Source organism: Podarcis tiliguerta, assembly GCF_965153285.1.
Source record: "Podarcis tiliguerta genome assembly, chromosome: 6".
Taxonomy (NCBI): Eukaryota; Metazoa; Chordata; class Lepidosauria; order Squamata; family Lacertidae; genus Podarcis; species Podarcis tiliguerta.
The window spans coordinates 68,488,499-68,505,539 of record NC_139539.1 but is presented as its reverse complement, the minus strand read 5'-3'; the positions used below and the strand labels follow the sequence as shown (position 1 = coordinate 68,505,539).

At 43.6% G+C, this 17,041-nt stretch overlaps 1 protein-coding gene across 4 annotated transcripts in view; it reads left to right on the top strand.

The window, feature by feature from the left end:
• Window positions 1–16,503, top strand: part of ODF2L (outer dense fiber of sperm tails 2 like) — a 33,203-nt gene extending 16,700 nt beyond the window's left edge. For 3 of the 4 annotated variants that reach the window (XM_083444893.1, XM_083444892.1, XM_083444891.1), the window contains 8 exons: window positions 1,561–1,670; window positions 3,787–3,922; window positions 4,706–4,816; window positions 6,064–6,168; window positions 8,683–8,768; window positions 8,866–9,028; window positions 13,281–13,406; window positions 15,934–16,503. In XM_083444893.1, coding sequence (XP_083301019.1) covers window positions 1,561–1,670; window positions 3,787–3,922; window positions 4,706–4,816; window positions 6,064–6,168; window positions 8,683–8,768; window positions 8,866–9,028; window positions 13,281–13,406; window positions 15,934–16,062 — 966 coding nt within the window. In that variant the 3' untranslated portion in view covers window positions 16,063–16,503. Of the gene's footprint in view, window positions 1–1,560; window positions 1,671–3,786; window positions 3,923–4,705; window positions 4,817–6,063; window positions 6,169–7,206; window positions 7,366–8,682; window positions 8,769–8,865; window positions 9,029–13,280; window positions 13,407–15,933 lie in introns of all 4 variants that reach the window. The other variant, XM_083444890.1, reaches the window with a different exon arrangement.
• Window positions 16,504–17,041: the final 538 nt, after the last annotated feature.

Sequence of the window (17,041 nt, the reverse complement as noted above, 5' to 3'; positions counted from 1 at the left end):
ACCCTAGAGTCGGACACGACTGGCCCGTACTGTATAGGAAAGATGATGCTACTGAAAACTCATTTCCTACATGAAGAAAACTTGTGAGGTGACTTATTCTGAAATAGGTGTCTAAACCGTTATATTAGGAAGTGCAGCTTTCTCCTGATTGAAGTGCAGAGTGTTTGATGACCAGGACATTCACAGGGAAACCAAAATTTCCTATTTTACTACCAACCTTCAGTACACTCGATTCCATCAACGGTGTCTCCGGAAAATTTTACACATCACTTGGGAAGACAGGCGAACTAATGCCAATGTACAGGAAGAAGCAAAGATCACCAGTGTCAAAGCAAGTGATTCTTCAACATCAACTTCGTTGGACTGGTCATGTTGTGTGAATGCCTGATTATTGTCTTCCAAAGCAACTACTCTGTTCCAAACTTAAAAATGGAAAGTGTTTAAAGCCTCTCTCAAGGCAAATCTTTAAAAATGTAGTATAAACACTGACAACTGTGAAACACTGGCCTGCGAGTGCTCCAACTGGAGAACGGCCTTTACCAAAGGTGTGATGGACTTTGAAGACGCTTGAACTCAGGAAGAAAGGGAGAAGCGTGCTAAGAGGAAGGCACGCTTGGCAAACCCTCACCATGATCAACTCCCGGCCGGAAACCAATGTCCCCACTGTGGAACAACGTGTGGATCCAGAATTGGTCTCCACAGTCACTTACGGACTCACAGTTAAGACCATATTTGTGGAAGACAATCTTGCTCGGCTATGAGTGATCATCAAAGAAGAAGATAATTAGGGACAGGAAGCTTCAAGCTGGGGGTGAAATGCAGCCCTGCAGGCTTTCTTCACTCCCCCATCAGCTCTGAATTGTGCTAGTTTTATTCCATTACTAGTTTTATTCCAGATTTAGATGCAGCGGTCTGCCCACCCCTCTACAAGCCTGCTTGTTTGACCGCATGCAGTTCATCACTGCCCATGCCTACCAGCTGACTGCTTTTGTGCAGAGCTGCTCTGGTGGCAAGGCATGCTCCAAGTGACTTGATTTAGAAATACTGCTTTAAAATTCCAATTGTAATACTGTGTTCCTTGCTGTCAGTGATGTCATGGGCACTAGCCAATCAGGTGCCCGTAGCAGTTGAAGAGGAAGAAAAGTAGCCAAGCAACAGACTAATCCCTGTCTACAAATGGCATAGGAGATGTGATCTGGAGTATTTTCTGTAACCAAAAAGCTTCCAGGCATGGCCTCATATTTCACAGTTGGGAAATGTCCGTATAGAACTTTCAAATACCTCGTCTAGGGAAACTCTCTTAGCAAGTTTAAAACTTCTGTTTTGCTGGAAAGTTAGTACAATTGCTTAAGTTCCAGCTGATTCTTGTGTTTCAGGATTTTATTGGTGTGTGTTTATGTCGAGATTTCAAGCTTTTAAGTTTTTACATTATTCCACACTACTGCAATACACCTGGAAACTGCTTTGAATGAAAATACCTCCTGTGTCTAGGGAATCGGGAAGAATTAAACAGAAAATGAGTTCTTATATTACATGGTCTGTGTTTTGTACATTCTCCAGGAAATCCAATTGTCTGAGGTACTTTCAGCTTGTAATGTCTGGAAAAGTCATCACGAGGCAGTGGTAGATGAAAAAACCAGGTTAGAAGTTCAAGCTGAAACTCTGAAAAAGTAAGTGAACGCTTAATACCTCTTTGCAAATAATCAGTCTCTTTATTAAAAATGAGGAACCGGGCTAATATGGTTGTTCTAGGATTTTGCATGTGCTTTTTTTAGTCTGCCATCCCCAAGTGTGTTTACTTTACAACCCTTCACTGTGGGAATGGGATGGAGCAACATTTTCATCATCTCCTAGCCTGCTGTGTTTTCAGTGCTAGACACGGAGGAAAGGAAACCAAGATCACCTTTAACGGTTATGGTTTCTCCTCCCCACAACAACAACAACAACAACCAAAAGAAGAAAATTGGGGGAACTGTTGCTAGTCAAAGAACTGCAATTGCTAGCATCCTTAAACAACTACAGTTCCCATGATTCATTAGAGGACTCCGTTAACTGTTAAAGTGGCATAAGAGCACTTTAAATGCATGGTGGTGTATGTGACCCAAGCAGGATAGCAAAGGTATGGGTGTGGGTTGCATGAGGTTCTGGTGGCCAAACGCATGTGATCGTACTGCTAAGGTAAATTGTAAGTAAGGTCAATGTGCAGTCATAAAGTAAAGGTAAAGGGACCCCTGACCATTAGGTCCAGTCGTGACCGACTCTGGGGTTGCGGCGCTCATCACGCTTTATTGGCCAAGGGAGCCGGCGTACAGCTTCCGGGTCATGTGGCCAGCATGACTAAGCTGCTTCTGGCGAACCAGAGCAGCGCACAGAAACGCCGTTTACCTTCCCGCCGGAGCGGTACCTATTTATCTGCTTGCACTTTGACGTGCTTTCGAACTGCTAGGTTGGCAGGCACAGGGACCGAGCAACGGGAGCTCACCCCGTCGCAGGGATTCGAACTGCTGACCTTCTGATCGGCAAGTCCTAGGCTCTGGTTTAACCCACAGTGCCACCTGCATCCATGTACAGTCATAAAGGTAAAGGTAAAGGTACCCCTGCCCGTACGGGCCAGTCGTGTCCGACTCTAGGGTTGTGTGCCCATCTCACTTAAGAGGCCGGGGGCCAGCGCTGTCCGGAGACAATTCCGGGTCACTTGGCCAGCGTGACGAAACTGCTCTGGCGAGCCAGCACCAGCGCAGCACACGGAAACGCCGTTTACCTTCCCGCTATAAAGCGGTACCTATTTATCTACTTGCACTTATGGGTGCTTTCGAACTGCTAGGTGGGCAGGAGCTGGGACCAAAGGATGGGAGCTCACCCCGCCGCAGGGATTCGAACCGCCGACCATGCGATCGGCAAGCCCTAGGCGCTGAGGTTTTACCCACAGCGCCACCTGCGTCCCTTTTTATGTACAGTCATACTTCGAGTTAAATATGCTTCAGGTTTAGCGTTTTCAGGTTACACTCTGCGGCGACCCGGAAGTAACAGATTGTGTTACTTCTGGGTTTTGCTGCATGCGCAGATGCTAAAAATGACGTCATGCGCAGAAGCGGCGACCCGCGCAGATGCGTAGTCACGAGTTGCGTTCTACTCAGGATGCGAACAGGGCTCCGGAACGGATCCCGTTCGCATCCAGAGGTACCACTGTATAGGCAAGTATATTGGAAGAATTAAGGTAAACAGGGAGGCGGAAGAAAAGTGAGTTCGGAATCTTGGTAGTGAATGATGATTGGATGAGAGTTTGAAAGGGAGTTTGAATGCTGGTGGCGAGACATATGAGCTTTGAGCCAGAGTGGAGTTTGGGAGTGGGTGGTGGCAGATTCGAAGCAGAGTTGCCTATTTAGTGTGATGTAGGCCATTGTACCAGCCATTGTTGAAGAGGAACGTTTTCACCTGGTGCCTAAAATATATATAATGAAGGCGCCAGGTGAACCTCCCTAGGGAGAGCATTCCACAAACAGGGGTGGGGGCCACTGTAGAAAAGGCCCATTCTCTCTTTTTAATGGTTTTTATTGAATTTTTCATTTTTATCATAATAAGAACAGTTGCCACCCTCCAGACCTCTCATGGAGGAGGCACACGAAGAAGTGTTTATACATGATCAACATGGAACACGTACATCTAAAATTGCTTCTAAGAAGCTGAAAGTAAAGTGGATGTAGTTAAGGCACAATTTAGCTACCATTTAACTAAATGACATTATGCAAAACAATTTCTACACAAGTTGTGTTTGAAATGTTAAAGGCAGATAGCTGACCGTCTGATGGAACTGAGAAGACTTCAGGATGTCGGAAGGAGGTCGACGAATGAGATCCTTGGGAAGCTCAACGCCATCACCTCTGAAAATGAGAAGATTTCACTTGAAAATACTAAATTAAAGGTAAGGTCATCTGCAATCCGCAACTGTAGTTATGCCAGTTTTAGTTAGGCGTTCCACTTTGTGGAGAGCACCTTAATCCTTAATTTTAGTTATACATTTCGAGTCTTGCCTGTCGGGGTTAGTATCATAGCAGTTTTACTGATGGTTAAATTGAAGCAGAAATATTTTTTCACCAGCTTTCTAAACGCATTCGGAATATTTATACCACTCTTATGTATGAATTAGGGACGTGGGTGGCACTGTAGGTTAAAGCACAGAGCCTAGGACTTGCCGATCAGAAGGTCGGCGGTTCAAATCCCCGCGACGGGGTGAGCTCCCGTTACTTTGTCCCTGCTCCTGCCAACCTAGCAGTTCGAAAGTGCAAGTAGATAAATAGGTACCACTCTGGCAGGAAGGTAAATGGCGTTTCCGTGCGCTGCTCTGGTTCGCCAGAAGTGGCTTAGTCATGCTGGCCACATGACCCGGAAGCTGTACGCCGGCTCCCTCGGCCAGTAAAGCGAGATGAGCACCGCAACCCCAGAGTTAGCCACGACTGGACCTAATGGTCAGGGGTCCCTTTACCTTTACCTTTATGTATGAATTACTCAGAAGTAGTTCCTTCAGTGGGACTGAGGTACAGGCAGACCTGTTTAGGATCGCGATCCTGGCCTTGTTGTCTTCATAGAAATATCTTGGTGATAATATAAGCAGTTTAGTTTTACTTACGCTACACAATTTTTGTTGTTGCGGCATTAATCATTTTTTGGCAGTACAGTATTTATTAAAGACGTCTCCTTTCTGTAGGCATCCTTTGCATCTTTGGAAGCGAGCATTGTCTCTGCGGAAGCTGAACTTGTGGACTTACGTGAGGAGGCACAGCAGCAAGAAAACATAATTGAACATTATAAAAACGAGGCAAGTTGATGTCTTGGGCATGCATAGAATCCCACTACCTCTTGCAGAGAACAGCACCATCACCCAAATTCATTCTGCTGGTATATTCCTAGGTCCAAACCAAAATATATTCCATATATGTTCAGCCATAGCTGTCAAGTGTCCCTTATTTGAAGGGACAGTCCCTTATTCCAGCACCATGTGACGCTGCTGTCCCTTATTGATGGATGTCCCTTAAATGATGTCCCTTAAATTTCAAAGGAAGCAGCTCCTCTCCCTCCCTCCCTGCCAGCCAGGGAGGAGGGAGGCTCCAACTGTGTTGCTTGGCTGTGTTGCTCACCCAATAAGAAGTCTAAGAACGACTGGGCAGTGGAGCTTGCATGCCTTGTGTGTGGCTAGTTAATGCAAGCTGAGGGGTTTTTTGAATGCTGGACGCCATTTTGTTGCACGTGCTGCTGCAAACTTTGCAGTGCAAAGCCAGGCCGGGGAGCCATCTTAAGTTGAGGCTGCATAGGCCTTGTGGTGCATGTGATTCAGATTCTAGTCAGTTGAACCTCTGGTTACAAAGTTGGTTGGACAGTGTTCTCGAAGTTACCCAGCATGAGTTTGACCAGACTGCAGGAGGACAGGAAGACTGGAGTGCCTGGAACAGGTGAGGCCGCAGGTCCCTTATCTTGGCTGCTGGTCCCTTATTTTCAAGGCTGCTGGCCCCTTATTTTCAAATCTGTAAGTTGACAGCTATGTGTTCAGCCCAGACACTGAAGTCCAGCTCCAAGGGCCTTCTGCCGGTTCCTTCACTGCAAGAAATGAAGCTACAGGGAACCAGGCAGAGGGCCTTCTCGGTAGTGGCGCCTGTCCTATGGAGCGCCCTCCCATCAGATGTCAAGGAAATAAAGAACTATCTGACTTTTAGAAGACATCTCAAGGCAGCCCTGTTTAGGGAAGTTTTTAATGTTTGATGTTTTATTCTGTTTCTAGTGTTCTGTTGGGGGCCCCCAAGAGTCGCTGGGGAAACCCAGCCAGATATGTATGTGTGTATGTATAAATAATGATGTTTCATTGCATTATTATTATCATTATTCTGTTGGGAGCCGCCCAGAGTAGCTGGGGAAGCCTAGCCAGATGGACAGGGTAATAATAAAATTATCATCATTTTTGTGTGTGTGCATATAATAAAATATTTGTGTATATAATTTATAATTCTTAAGGGAAAAGATACATAGTTTTAAAAAATACAATGTTCATATATATATATAATATTGTTCTAGGTGGGGAAATTAGAAATGGAAGCTGAGGAACTGAAAGCCAGGTATGAGAAGGTCATACATGAAGGCAAAAAACTAATGGATGGCAAAGATTTAGAAATTGATGTGGTGAGTATAATAATAGTAATAATTTTAGTAGTTGTACCCCGCACATCTGGCTAGGTTTCCCCAGCCCCTCTGGGTGGCTTTCAGTGTGGTAATTATCTGTGTGAAAGTTCTTTTCTTCCCTTTCCTAGAAAAGACTATGCAAGATTCTCTGATTACAGTTTAAACATAACACATTACTTTACTTAGCTTACTGAATCATATTTACATGAAAATAGTTATAGAACTAGAAATAGGTTGATAGATAGATAGATAGATAGATAGATAGATAGATAGATAGACAGATAAATAATGATATATTGATACACACACACACGAGACTGGCAAATATGTACAGACTTATATTCTGAGTCACATAGCAGCTTAAAACACCTGCCGCTCTCACAGTAAAACTCACTCTATATATCAGAGCTTTCCAAACTTTTCATGTTGGCGACACACTTTTTAAACATGCATCTTTTCGTGACACAGTAATTCAGTTTTACTAGCAAACCGGAGGTTAAACTAACCCCTTTCCAGCAAGAGGAACGTCTGTGCGACACACTGCAGCCGACACACTAATGTGTCGTGACACACAGTTTAGAAAGCTCTGCTTTATGTACTTTGACACGGCTTTGTTATAATGTTCAGAAACTTTTACCTGAGCGTTTATAGTTCTTATACTTTTATTTTTACGCCATGTTTGCATGTCACGTAAACAAAGATATATCTCAATGCCACCGTGTTAAAAACAGTTTAAATGAATAAAAACTACCCAAAAAAAAATCCACACTCTCCACAGTTGGTAACAGACCTAACTGGAAAAGACTGCCTACTGTAGATTTTATCACAGGATTTTATGCTACATTAACCCTTTTGGGTACACCTCTCCCATATGCAGCCCGTATAAAAACATATGCCTCCTACAGTATATTTTGTCTTTGTTCAAATATGTTTTATATTTAGTAGTTTGAATATGGGAGAGTGTGCAAAATTACTCTCTCTCTCTTTTCTTTCTTTTTTCGCTTCTCCTTTCCCCACTGACCCGACGCGGCTGCACAGGTGAGGGGCCAGTCGGAGGTTCGCTTGAAGGAGTTAGAACATGCCCGTGATTTACAGAAAGCAGCCGAAGGGAAACTGCAAAAGTGTCAGGAAAGCCTGCTGGCCTGCCAAAAGAGCTGTGTAGATAAATCCAAAGCCATTAGGGAACTTCAGGCTCAGGTGCTTGGAGGAAAATACTCCTTTTTCCACAAAACATCTAAACGAGCGTGCGAGGAAGGCTGGGAAACTCAGCGGTTTGCTTCTCGGGATTCTTATTTCTGAGTCGTTCAGTAGGGAAACTTCTTGCCTCCTGAGGGCACTCCTGTCACCTCCCTGTTTCCGCAGCTCAAATGTTCCATTTCTAAAGCAAGTTGGTGCTTTTTGTGAGAATGGTCTGCTCGATTAGTTTGGAAGAGAGGCCAGTGTTCTTTCCGGGCTCAATTTGAAGTGTTGGCTCTGACCTTTTCAAGCTGAAAATGACCCAAGTCTATCGAGTTTCGGGAACATCCTCCTCTCTTGTGTGAACTTGTTCTTGTCTCTTTGAGGACAGGTGGGGATGAGGGGAGAGGGGCCTTTGCAGTTTGCGGTACCCCAGTTTTAGAACAGTCTCCCAAGAGACTTCCCAAGAGACTTCCCTGTCTGCTTTTAAGCGAGTCTTTAAGATTGTTTCACTCTGGTGGGTTGCACCCACCTGATTAAATGGCTGTCAGGATGGAGGAGCTTGTAAGGGGTGCTTCAGAGAGCAATTTGCTCCAGTGATGGCTAATGCTTAAGGGAGGCGGTTGCTTCAGAGAGCAGTTTTCTAGTCTCTGAAGCACCTCCCACCCTCCTTTTTTTATCTTCACTTCAGAAAGTTGCAAGACCGTAGAGGCTTATGCCCTGGGTGATAATATTCAGCTTTCCTATGAGGGAACTTCGTATGCATCCAAAACAAGTTTTTGTCATATATAGTAGTAGTAGTAATAATAATAATAATAATAATAATAATAATAAAAATTATTTATACCCTACCCTTCCTGGTTCTGAAAACTGGGCTCAGGGCAGCTAACAACAAATTTAAAACACTTAATTGTGATACAAAAAAACCCAACAGCATAAAATACAGTATAAAAGTGTGAATAACAATAAATTCAAAGTTCAAAAATCAATTTAGGGGAAAAATCCATCCAATAAACATTAGATGATCACCAGGGCTAGCTGGCTAACCCTGTTTGAACCAGCGAGGAGGCCAGGGGAGAATTAGCTGTGGGATCCCAGAGCGGGTAATCTTCATAAAAAGGGAAGGAAGGGGAATAAAAGATCAGGCTAAATTCAAATTGAAAGCCGCAATCTGTCTTACAGGCCCTGCGGAAGGAGGCTAGAGACCTATTTTTTGGTTAACATTAATTTTGTCATGAATTAGTCCTGGTGATAAGTGATGTGAGGATTTGCAAAGAGCTAGCACCTCGTTTTCAGCCTACAGTTCTGTGGGTTATGTCAGAATCCCTGCTTTTACAGGTAGTCGAGAATGACAGTTTCTTGAAACAGCTTGCTTTAGAAGAGGAGAATCGCAACATTCAGCTGAAATACGAAGAAGTTAAAAGGTAAATGTGACATGTCTCCTGCCATTCGGAATTTCTTTCTTTCTTTTTCTTTCTTTCTGTCGTAACCCTACACTAACACTTATACTTGACTTAAAAGAAAACTAGAAGAAACGGAACTAAAGAACAAAGAGCTTGAAAATCAGTTGGCAAGCCAAGAAGATTGCCTTCAGAAAACGGAACTGCAGTTCAAACAGAAACTCGCGAGCTGTGATGCGTTAACCAGACAACTGGAAGCTGCTTTGGAAGATGGAAGGAAGAAGGTAGGCCTCGTCTTGAGTGTTTTGAGTATATGCATTTTTTAATGTACCTGTTGTTCATATACAGATTGCCCCACCCCCCAAAAAAGAGGCAGTTGCTTCTCTTCTCAAAACTCCATGGAGCACACTGTCTCTGTGAGAGACTCTCTCCAGGACACTCAACCCCTTCCTATGCCACACCTTCCACTGACTCTGCACCTTCCTCAGCTGCTTTTGCCTGGCTGGAATGTGTCATTGAACTGTGGTGATAGAGGATAGAGAGGTGTTAGCGTGTGGCGTTTCAACCTCTGGCTTTTGCCTGGCTGGAGAGTAGCCTACTGCAGAAAAGTAATCATATCTGTTGCCCCACCAACTTTTGCCGCACCTACCAATGGCATGCAGCCCCCCAGAAGGGGGGCTAAGACATATAAATACATTTTTAAAATGCCAAACATTAAAAAAAAAATATTCCGTAATTTTCAATGCATAAGATGTATCAGATGACCCCTATTATTATTTTTAACCCAAAATTAAGAAAACAAAACCCTGAAATAGATTGGCAACAGAAAGTTGTTGAGCTTTTGGGGGGCAATCGCCTGCTGCTGAAGGGGAACCAAGGGGTAGGACGCCAAGGCAGAGCCCATTTCATGCTGTTGAGCAAACCGAGTTGAGGAAGGTGGGGAGCAGGGCAGGGGGGGTGTTTACGGGGAGAGAGAAAAGGAAAGAAGGGTGAAGAGAGGTAGCCAAGGCAGCTCTTGGCAGCAGCTGCTGTCGCTCCAGTGGTTGAGCCGGCAGGGGCTGTAGGAGGCAATCCACTCACCAGCACATAGCTGGAAGGGGGAGGAGAAAGAGGGGATGGGGGCAGGAGAGACTGCTTCGGCCTGCCCAAGCCAAAATCCCGGACATTTGCTTAAATATGGGGGGGGGAGCCAATGCCCATGTCCCATGTATAAGATGACCCCCAATTTGTTACTAAATTTTTAAAGCAGAAAAAAACTTGTCCTATACATGAAAAAATACAGTAATAAGTCAAAAAGTGCCCTTGATTTATTGGGCAGCTATGCGTGCATGCATGTGGGACACGAGTGGTGCTGTGGTCTAAACCACTGAGCCTCTTGGGCTTGCCAATCAGAAGGTTGGCGGTTCAAATCCCCTCGATGGAGTGAGCTCCCGTTGCTCTGTTCCAGCTCCTGCCAACATAGCAGTTCGAAAGCATGCCAGTGCAAGTAGATAAATAGGTAACACTGCAGCAGGAAGGTAAACAGCATTTACATGTGCTCTGGCTTCCGTCACGGTGTCCTGTTCCACCAGAAGCGGTTTAGTCATGCTGGCCATATGACCCTGAAAAGCTGTCTACGGACAAATGCGGGCTCCCTCAGCCTGAAGCAAAATGAGTGCCGCATCCCCATAGTCAGTCACCTTTGACTGGACTCAACCTTCCGGGGGTCCTTGGTCTTACTTTTTTTTAATGCATGCACAAGTATATGTGTGTGTATACAAACACATGCAAGTACTTGTTAAAAATGCAGGCGGCAATCTTTCTCTCACACTGGTTAGAACGCTTCTTCCATCGTGATGTCTGCTACGTCACATTTGCAAATCATCTAAAATGGATGGGCAACTTATGATCCTACAGGTATTGTTGGACTCCCTGCTTCCATTGGTCCCAGCCAGCTTGACCAATAGTCAAAGATAATGGGAGATGGAGCCCAAGATCATCTGCATGGCCACCTGTTCCCTGTCTCAAAAGTCAAAGAAATTATGTTTCCCACCGTTAGGCAAATTTAATCGCTCAATCAATTGGCTAGCAGCATAATATTGTATATATGTCTACTTGAAAATCAGTCCTATTGAGTCCAATGAGGCTTATTCCCCAGAAAGTAGATATAGGATTGCACCTTAAAACTCATAGGATGAATTAACTTAGATTTCTCTAATAGGGCGACCACTCCCTAGAAGTCACACCTTTTATTTCTGTGGCTGGGTCAGATCCCAGAAAAGGATTAAAGGATATCCTTTTTGGATGACAGAGAATTGTGTGAGAATAGTGAATCTCCTATTCCAGAATAGTTCCTCCTTTTGTGCAAATGCTAATTCTCAAAAAGTGTTTTATGACTCCCTAGAAGTCATACTTCACAGCCTGATTGCCCCCCCCCCATGAGACATTGTGGCACTGCAGTTCAAGAAGTTTTTGGATATTTCTTGAAGAATTTGAGGAACAGCACTAATGTATTTTCTCCTTCCACTCATTAATCTTTGGAATCAAGCCACTAATGACTCATTGGTGAGGGGGAAAGGTACTCTATACATGCCCCAAAGCATTCTTTTCGTATGACTGTTTACATATTCCAGGGTGAACACTGACATTGAAAATTGATTCCAGACCTTAGTTCTGGCTTAAATTATGCACCAGGAAAAAAGACCCACCTTGAACTAATCTCTAACGTAGGCTGGTTTCATACATTGATTAATGGCACTGCTGCCCCATGAAAATGAAAATGTGTGGGTGAAGCAGCCTCCCGTGGGGTTCAGGTAGTTTTTACAGTGGTGCAGTTAAAATTACCTGAACCACATGTGGACGAGATCTTTAGACAAATGCCTCTTATGTGAAGCAGAAGTTCTCTTTGCAGCTTGTTTTTGCCACCCCACCGTTGGTGTTTTCAAACACTAGTGAATGTATGCAGTTTTCAGTATGCATTTTAACCTGAAAATACGCATTTCGGTGCATCGTTATTTTTAACCAGGAGCTACATTGCAAAATCTGGAGAAATGTGAGAACAAAACTGAGTATTCCTAATAAGGACATCACCTCCCCCCCCCCCCAATTATAAAGCTTTCTGGAGGTGTTTTTCTTTGCCAGTTTCTCTACTTACATTTGGAATAGGCATCTTTTGTAATGTGCCTAAGCATTTTGGCAAGTCAGGCATGCATTTGTCCAGGATATCAGCCCAGTCACTGTTGTTCAGAGACTTGGGACATTCTCATCTAAGCCGTCCCCATGTTAGAGGCACCTCATGCGGACTTCTTCTTCTTCTTCTTCTTCTTCTTCTTCTTCTTCTTCTTCTTATTTATACCCCTCCCATCTGGCTGAGCTTCCCCACCCACTCTGTGGAAGAGTCTCAGATTGTAATGGTTCTAGGGATTGCTTGTGCGTAAGTTGCCTTTACTCATGACTAGCTTGCATGGTTGAACCCTTTCTGACAGAGCAGCCTCTATCTCGTGGCTGCCTCAGTCGCTGGCAGAATCCGTCAGTGGGCGTTTCTTAAACCGCTTCCAACATAAAAGCTGCTTGACGCCCAGTCTCCTCCCCCGTTGCCTGCGCGAAAGCTTTTTGCGCACTGTGGGTGTGGGCAACGGAGCACTTGTCCCCTCTCCGCTTGTCTCCTGCAAAGAGTCCTGGAGCCACCTCTCCGCTTCCTCTATCTCCTCCCCTTCTCCACTGGTGTTACGCTGATTTCCTTCCCCAGCGTATGGGCTATCCCTCCTCCTACTGGAACCCTCTCCACCATCATCCGGGAGCCCTCTCACCTCCTCCTGCTCCGATGGCAGTTCCCTGACACAGATGAAGAGCTCACTGACTGAGAAGACTCCTATATAGCACACCAATCCCAGCCAGCGTGATTAATTATCAAGGAAGATGGGGAGTTGTAGTTCAAAACATCTGGTCAAACTCCAGATTGGGGGACGCTGGTCCAACAGGTACCATAGTTTCATATACAAAGACCTTTAAAGGTCAACACCAGCATTTCGAATTGCACCCCAAAATGGACTGGGAGCTATTGAAGGTTTCAGAGCTGGCCTGATGTGATCTTGCCACTCAGTCCATGTTAAAAATCCAGTACAGTGTCTTTGTTCTGAAATGGTTTCAGTTTCTAGCCTGGATTTAAGGGTAGCTGCACCACACAGTCATCCAACCTGAAAGTTACCAGGGCATAGATAATTTAGATTTGAATGAGGAAAAAGCATAAAGCCAGTCGCACAAATGCGGTATTCAATAAAGGTGAGATAATAATGTTCATGTAATACATAAACTAGCAATGTTACTCTTGATTAAAAAATAAGATCATTATCCTGCGATTTTTATCTGTACTCTGTTGATTGGTAAACGTGATCTTTCCCTATCAGTCTTCCTTTTATCATTTTCTCATGAAACACATTTCATCTTAAATGGAAAACCTCACTGCTGTTAACATTTGGTATTGCAACGTGAAAGGCAAGGGTTTTGATTATTACAATTCGATGGACAGTATATAGGTTTGACTCTTTGTTGTCACAGTTAAAAGAGGAGGTGGAAAAAATCGCATCTAAGGAGCAAGCCTTTCAGATGAAAATATTGGACCTAGAGAATCAATTAAGACGGAAAAAAGAAGAGCAGAGGCACTTGTCTAGAAGACTGGATGCTGTGAGTAGACTCCCATTCCCTCAAGAATTTTGTTCTGTGCGGAGCCAGGTCCTCTAGTCTAGCTCTCTCTCTTTTTGCTTTAATGTTACTTTTGTTATTTTAAGATTATTGTACATTTGCCTGCTGTTGTTCAGTTTTAAGTGGGTATAATGTGGTGTATGGTTCTTTTATTACGTTTTATTGTTACTGCATTTTGTGAAAAATTGTATACCAACTTGAAGGGGCAACTGTATCCTAAAATACGGCATCATATATCTGGTAAAGAAATGGTCTATTTCCCTTCATGCTTCGTGGAAGGATTGAATTAGATGTGCGCCTCTGCTGGTGGTGGTAGTTCCCCTTCCACTTGCCATACGGGCAGTGCCAGAGTGGGGCTAAAACAGCCCAGGTTCCAAGCTGGCCCAACTCTGTCACATGATGCACTGCTGTCATATGACACACCAGCTCCAGGTTGCCCCTGCACCTTCTACCCTAGTTGGTATGCTCTGCAGGGCTGCAAATACGACTGTGGCTCTGCCACTGAGGCTAAGTTTGCACCCTCAATAGGTTTTGGCTTTGCCTGTTTTTTTCGGCAGTAGCAGAAGGCGCTGCTTGCAAATCTGTTGCTAGAGAAATTCTCTGTATGTATGAGTATGCGCAAACCCATGAGGAATTATCTGCTTGGGACAGCTCATTTAAGAGCAGCGGATAGAAAACTACTTAACAATATTTGTACATTTAGCTTGTCTTTTTTCTACTGCCGTGCATCTAGCCGATGGTTTGGGAGATTCCAGCAGGGAAGCCATATGAGCCTGTTAACCACAATCACAGACACAGGGCCTTTGGCACCCTAAAAACCATCAGATTTGCTTTGTGGCATCAGCTTCACGAAGCAAACAGAATCTTACGCTGCGGTAACATCTGTTAGCCTTTACGAACATAGGAAGCTACCTTTGTACCAAGTCAATTTGTTAGTCCATGTACCTCAGTATTGTCTTCTGCATGCAAAGCCTGTTCTCTACCACTAAGGACACATGTGTGTGGTGTGTGTTTGGAGTATATATAATTTCCCCCCCCCCCCTCCAGCTATCGAAGGGATCAGTAGCTTCCCCCATCTGCGACCTTTAATTTTAGTTTTGTTAACTGCTTCCAAGCATCCCAATGGGATACATGGTAGATAGGAATCGTAGGCTGCCGGATACTTCTTTCTCTAGCAGAACTCCCTTTCTTTCCACATTTCAAGACTGGTATATTACGTTTTAAGCATTTTCCACTTCAAATTTTACTTAGACTGACAGTTCAGAATAAATATGAAAGCAATAATATTCATGCATAAGTAGAGTGCCGTTGAGTTAACACAGAACATATTCTTAATTCATCTCACATCCATGCAGACACACAATGTGTACATATATATATTTATATTGGGAATACGTTATGAAAAGGGAAATACAGAACAGATTGTTGAAGTAATTTGCTGGAAGTAGGGTTGAATTGTAAATAGTTACTAACAAGGCCCAGAACTGCTTAAACGTGTATGATTGTTAGAGGGTATCACAATAATATAAAATAAGAAACCCAAGTCCCAAGAAAGTAATTTGTTTGATCGCTTTTAACCAGAAGTGATTACTACACATAAAAATAATGTGCAGCCCTTACAAATTCTGGGACAGTTTTGACATTTATTCTAACCACATGTATTTTTAAAGATTATGTTCTAGTAAACATAAAAGCAAATCCTAAGAATCCCGTGTAGATTTTATGGGGCTGGTGAATTATGAATGGATCCAATAAAAGTACTATCAATCATTTTGTTTTAACAAGTACCTATGCTACCAAAAACATAATTTAAATTGGTTACAGGTGCAGTCTTTTTTTTTGGTTTTTTGTTTAAAAGAAAAACATGACTTCTGGGATTGTAGTGGATGATGATGCCACTGTTGCCTTTTCGTGAAAAGTTAGGTCGAACCTTTAGGATTAGCTATTGATGGGGCTCTATAGCCATGTTTTCAAGTGGAAAGTTGGTTAGAGATCAAGGTTATTTGGGCTCCCTGGTGAAAATAGGTATGTCCTCTTGCTTGAGAGAAAATATGTTAAGATTTTTGGGACACCAGGTGCATTTTTTCAAGTATCGGTTTTGAACTGATAAATAATAATCATAAAAATAATCCATCTTAATAGGTGTCCATCATTCCTTCTCTTTCCGATACTCAGGTGCGAGTGCCAATGCTTAAGTAATTAAAATGGCGCCATTCAAGCACAAGGCAGAGATTTCAGAAGCCCCAGCAAAGCCCTGACGTTTGTAGTGAAAATACATTTAAGGGAGGAAGAAGTCCAAAAACAGTCCAATGAGAACTGAGCATGGAATGCTAACTACGGGGAGGAGCACAGGGAGGCAGAAACCAGATGGGAAGGAGAAAGAATTGGAGACTCCTAGCAGAGAGGATGCTGATTCTCTGGGATAGTAGGCAGGATGAGTGTTCCACCATTTTGTTGTAGGCCTCACTTGAGCTTATTGCTACAGTTTCTTTGTTTTTCCCTCCCTCAGAGAGAGAAACATCGTCAAATGTCCTTGAAGGAGTTGGAACACAGCCTTCAAAGATCAGAAAACCAGAACCAGAGTATCCAGAATTATGTGAAGTTTCTGAAAACATCCTACTTAACCATGTTCGGTTGAAGTTTCTCGTTTCAGCAAGTATCTCCAGGGGGGGGGGGGGGGCATGGTAAAGCAAGACTTGGGCACAGCACCAGACCATAGTTTTTGCAAAACAAAGCCACGATGGGTAAACCAGCAACAGGCGTTCAAACAATCCATAGTAAATCATGGCTTAGTAAACGAAGCCAGTTTCAAAAAATCCTTTGGATTGTTTTGTTTTTTTGCAAAAAAATTAAAATAAAACCCTTTGCAAATCAGTTACAACTAAGAAAACAGGCAGCTAGTAGAAATGTGAATGTAGAGTATACTTGTTCATTACTTCTTTCTTACTGAAATGGTTTTTAAAGGACTCAACACCTGATAATTATATTGGGTTCACTAAGTTTTCTTGGTTTATTGACTATGAAAAGTCAGCACTGACTTTGGTTTTACATTTAATTTATAATAAAAATTTGAACATTTCCCTTGCTTTATTTTTCATATCTTCTATCCTTCACTTCCCCGCTCCCTTCTCACATCACTCCTTCCCTAAACCAAAACAGCCTTGCACCCTGATGCTGATCACTGTATATGACCTTTGTGGCTCAGCACCCCTGCTCCATGTCTGTCCTCGCCTCGTCTTTGCCACTCACCCAGTCCTTCCCCAGAGGAAGGTTGGGATTCCTGCACCCTAACACTTTGAAGACACACACCTAGTTCAACACAGCTGGACTGCCAAGGAGAGAAAGCACATGAAACGCTATTCATAGTTGTGCTTTAGTGGCACCTGCAAATAGTGGCCATTTCGCTGTTCACCCCTTACTCCAGATCATTTATGGACACTTCACATCAATATTTCCATTGGGCTTAATACAGATGCAAATATCATTTAGCTCCTCTCATCCGGCTGTTGGACTTCTTCTTCTTCTTCTTCTTCTTCTTCTTCTTCTTCTTCTTCTTACATACATACCCCGCCTATCTGGCTGGGTTTCCCCAGCTACTCTGGGCGGCTCCCAACAGA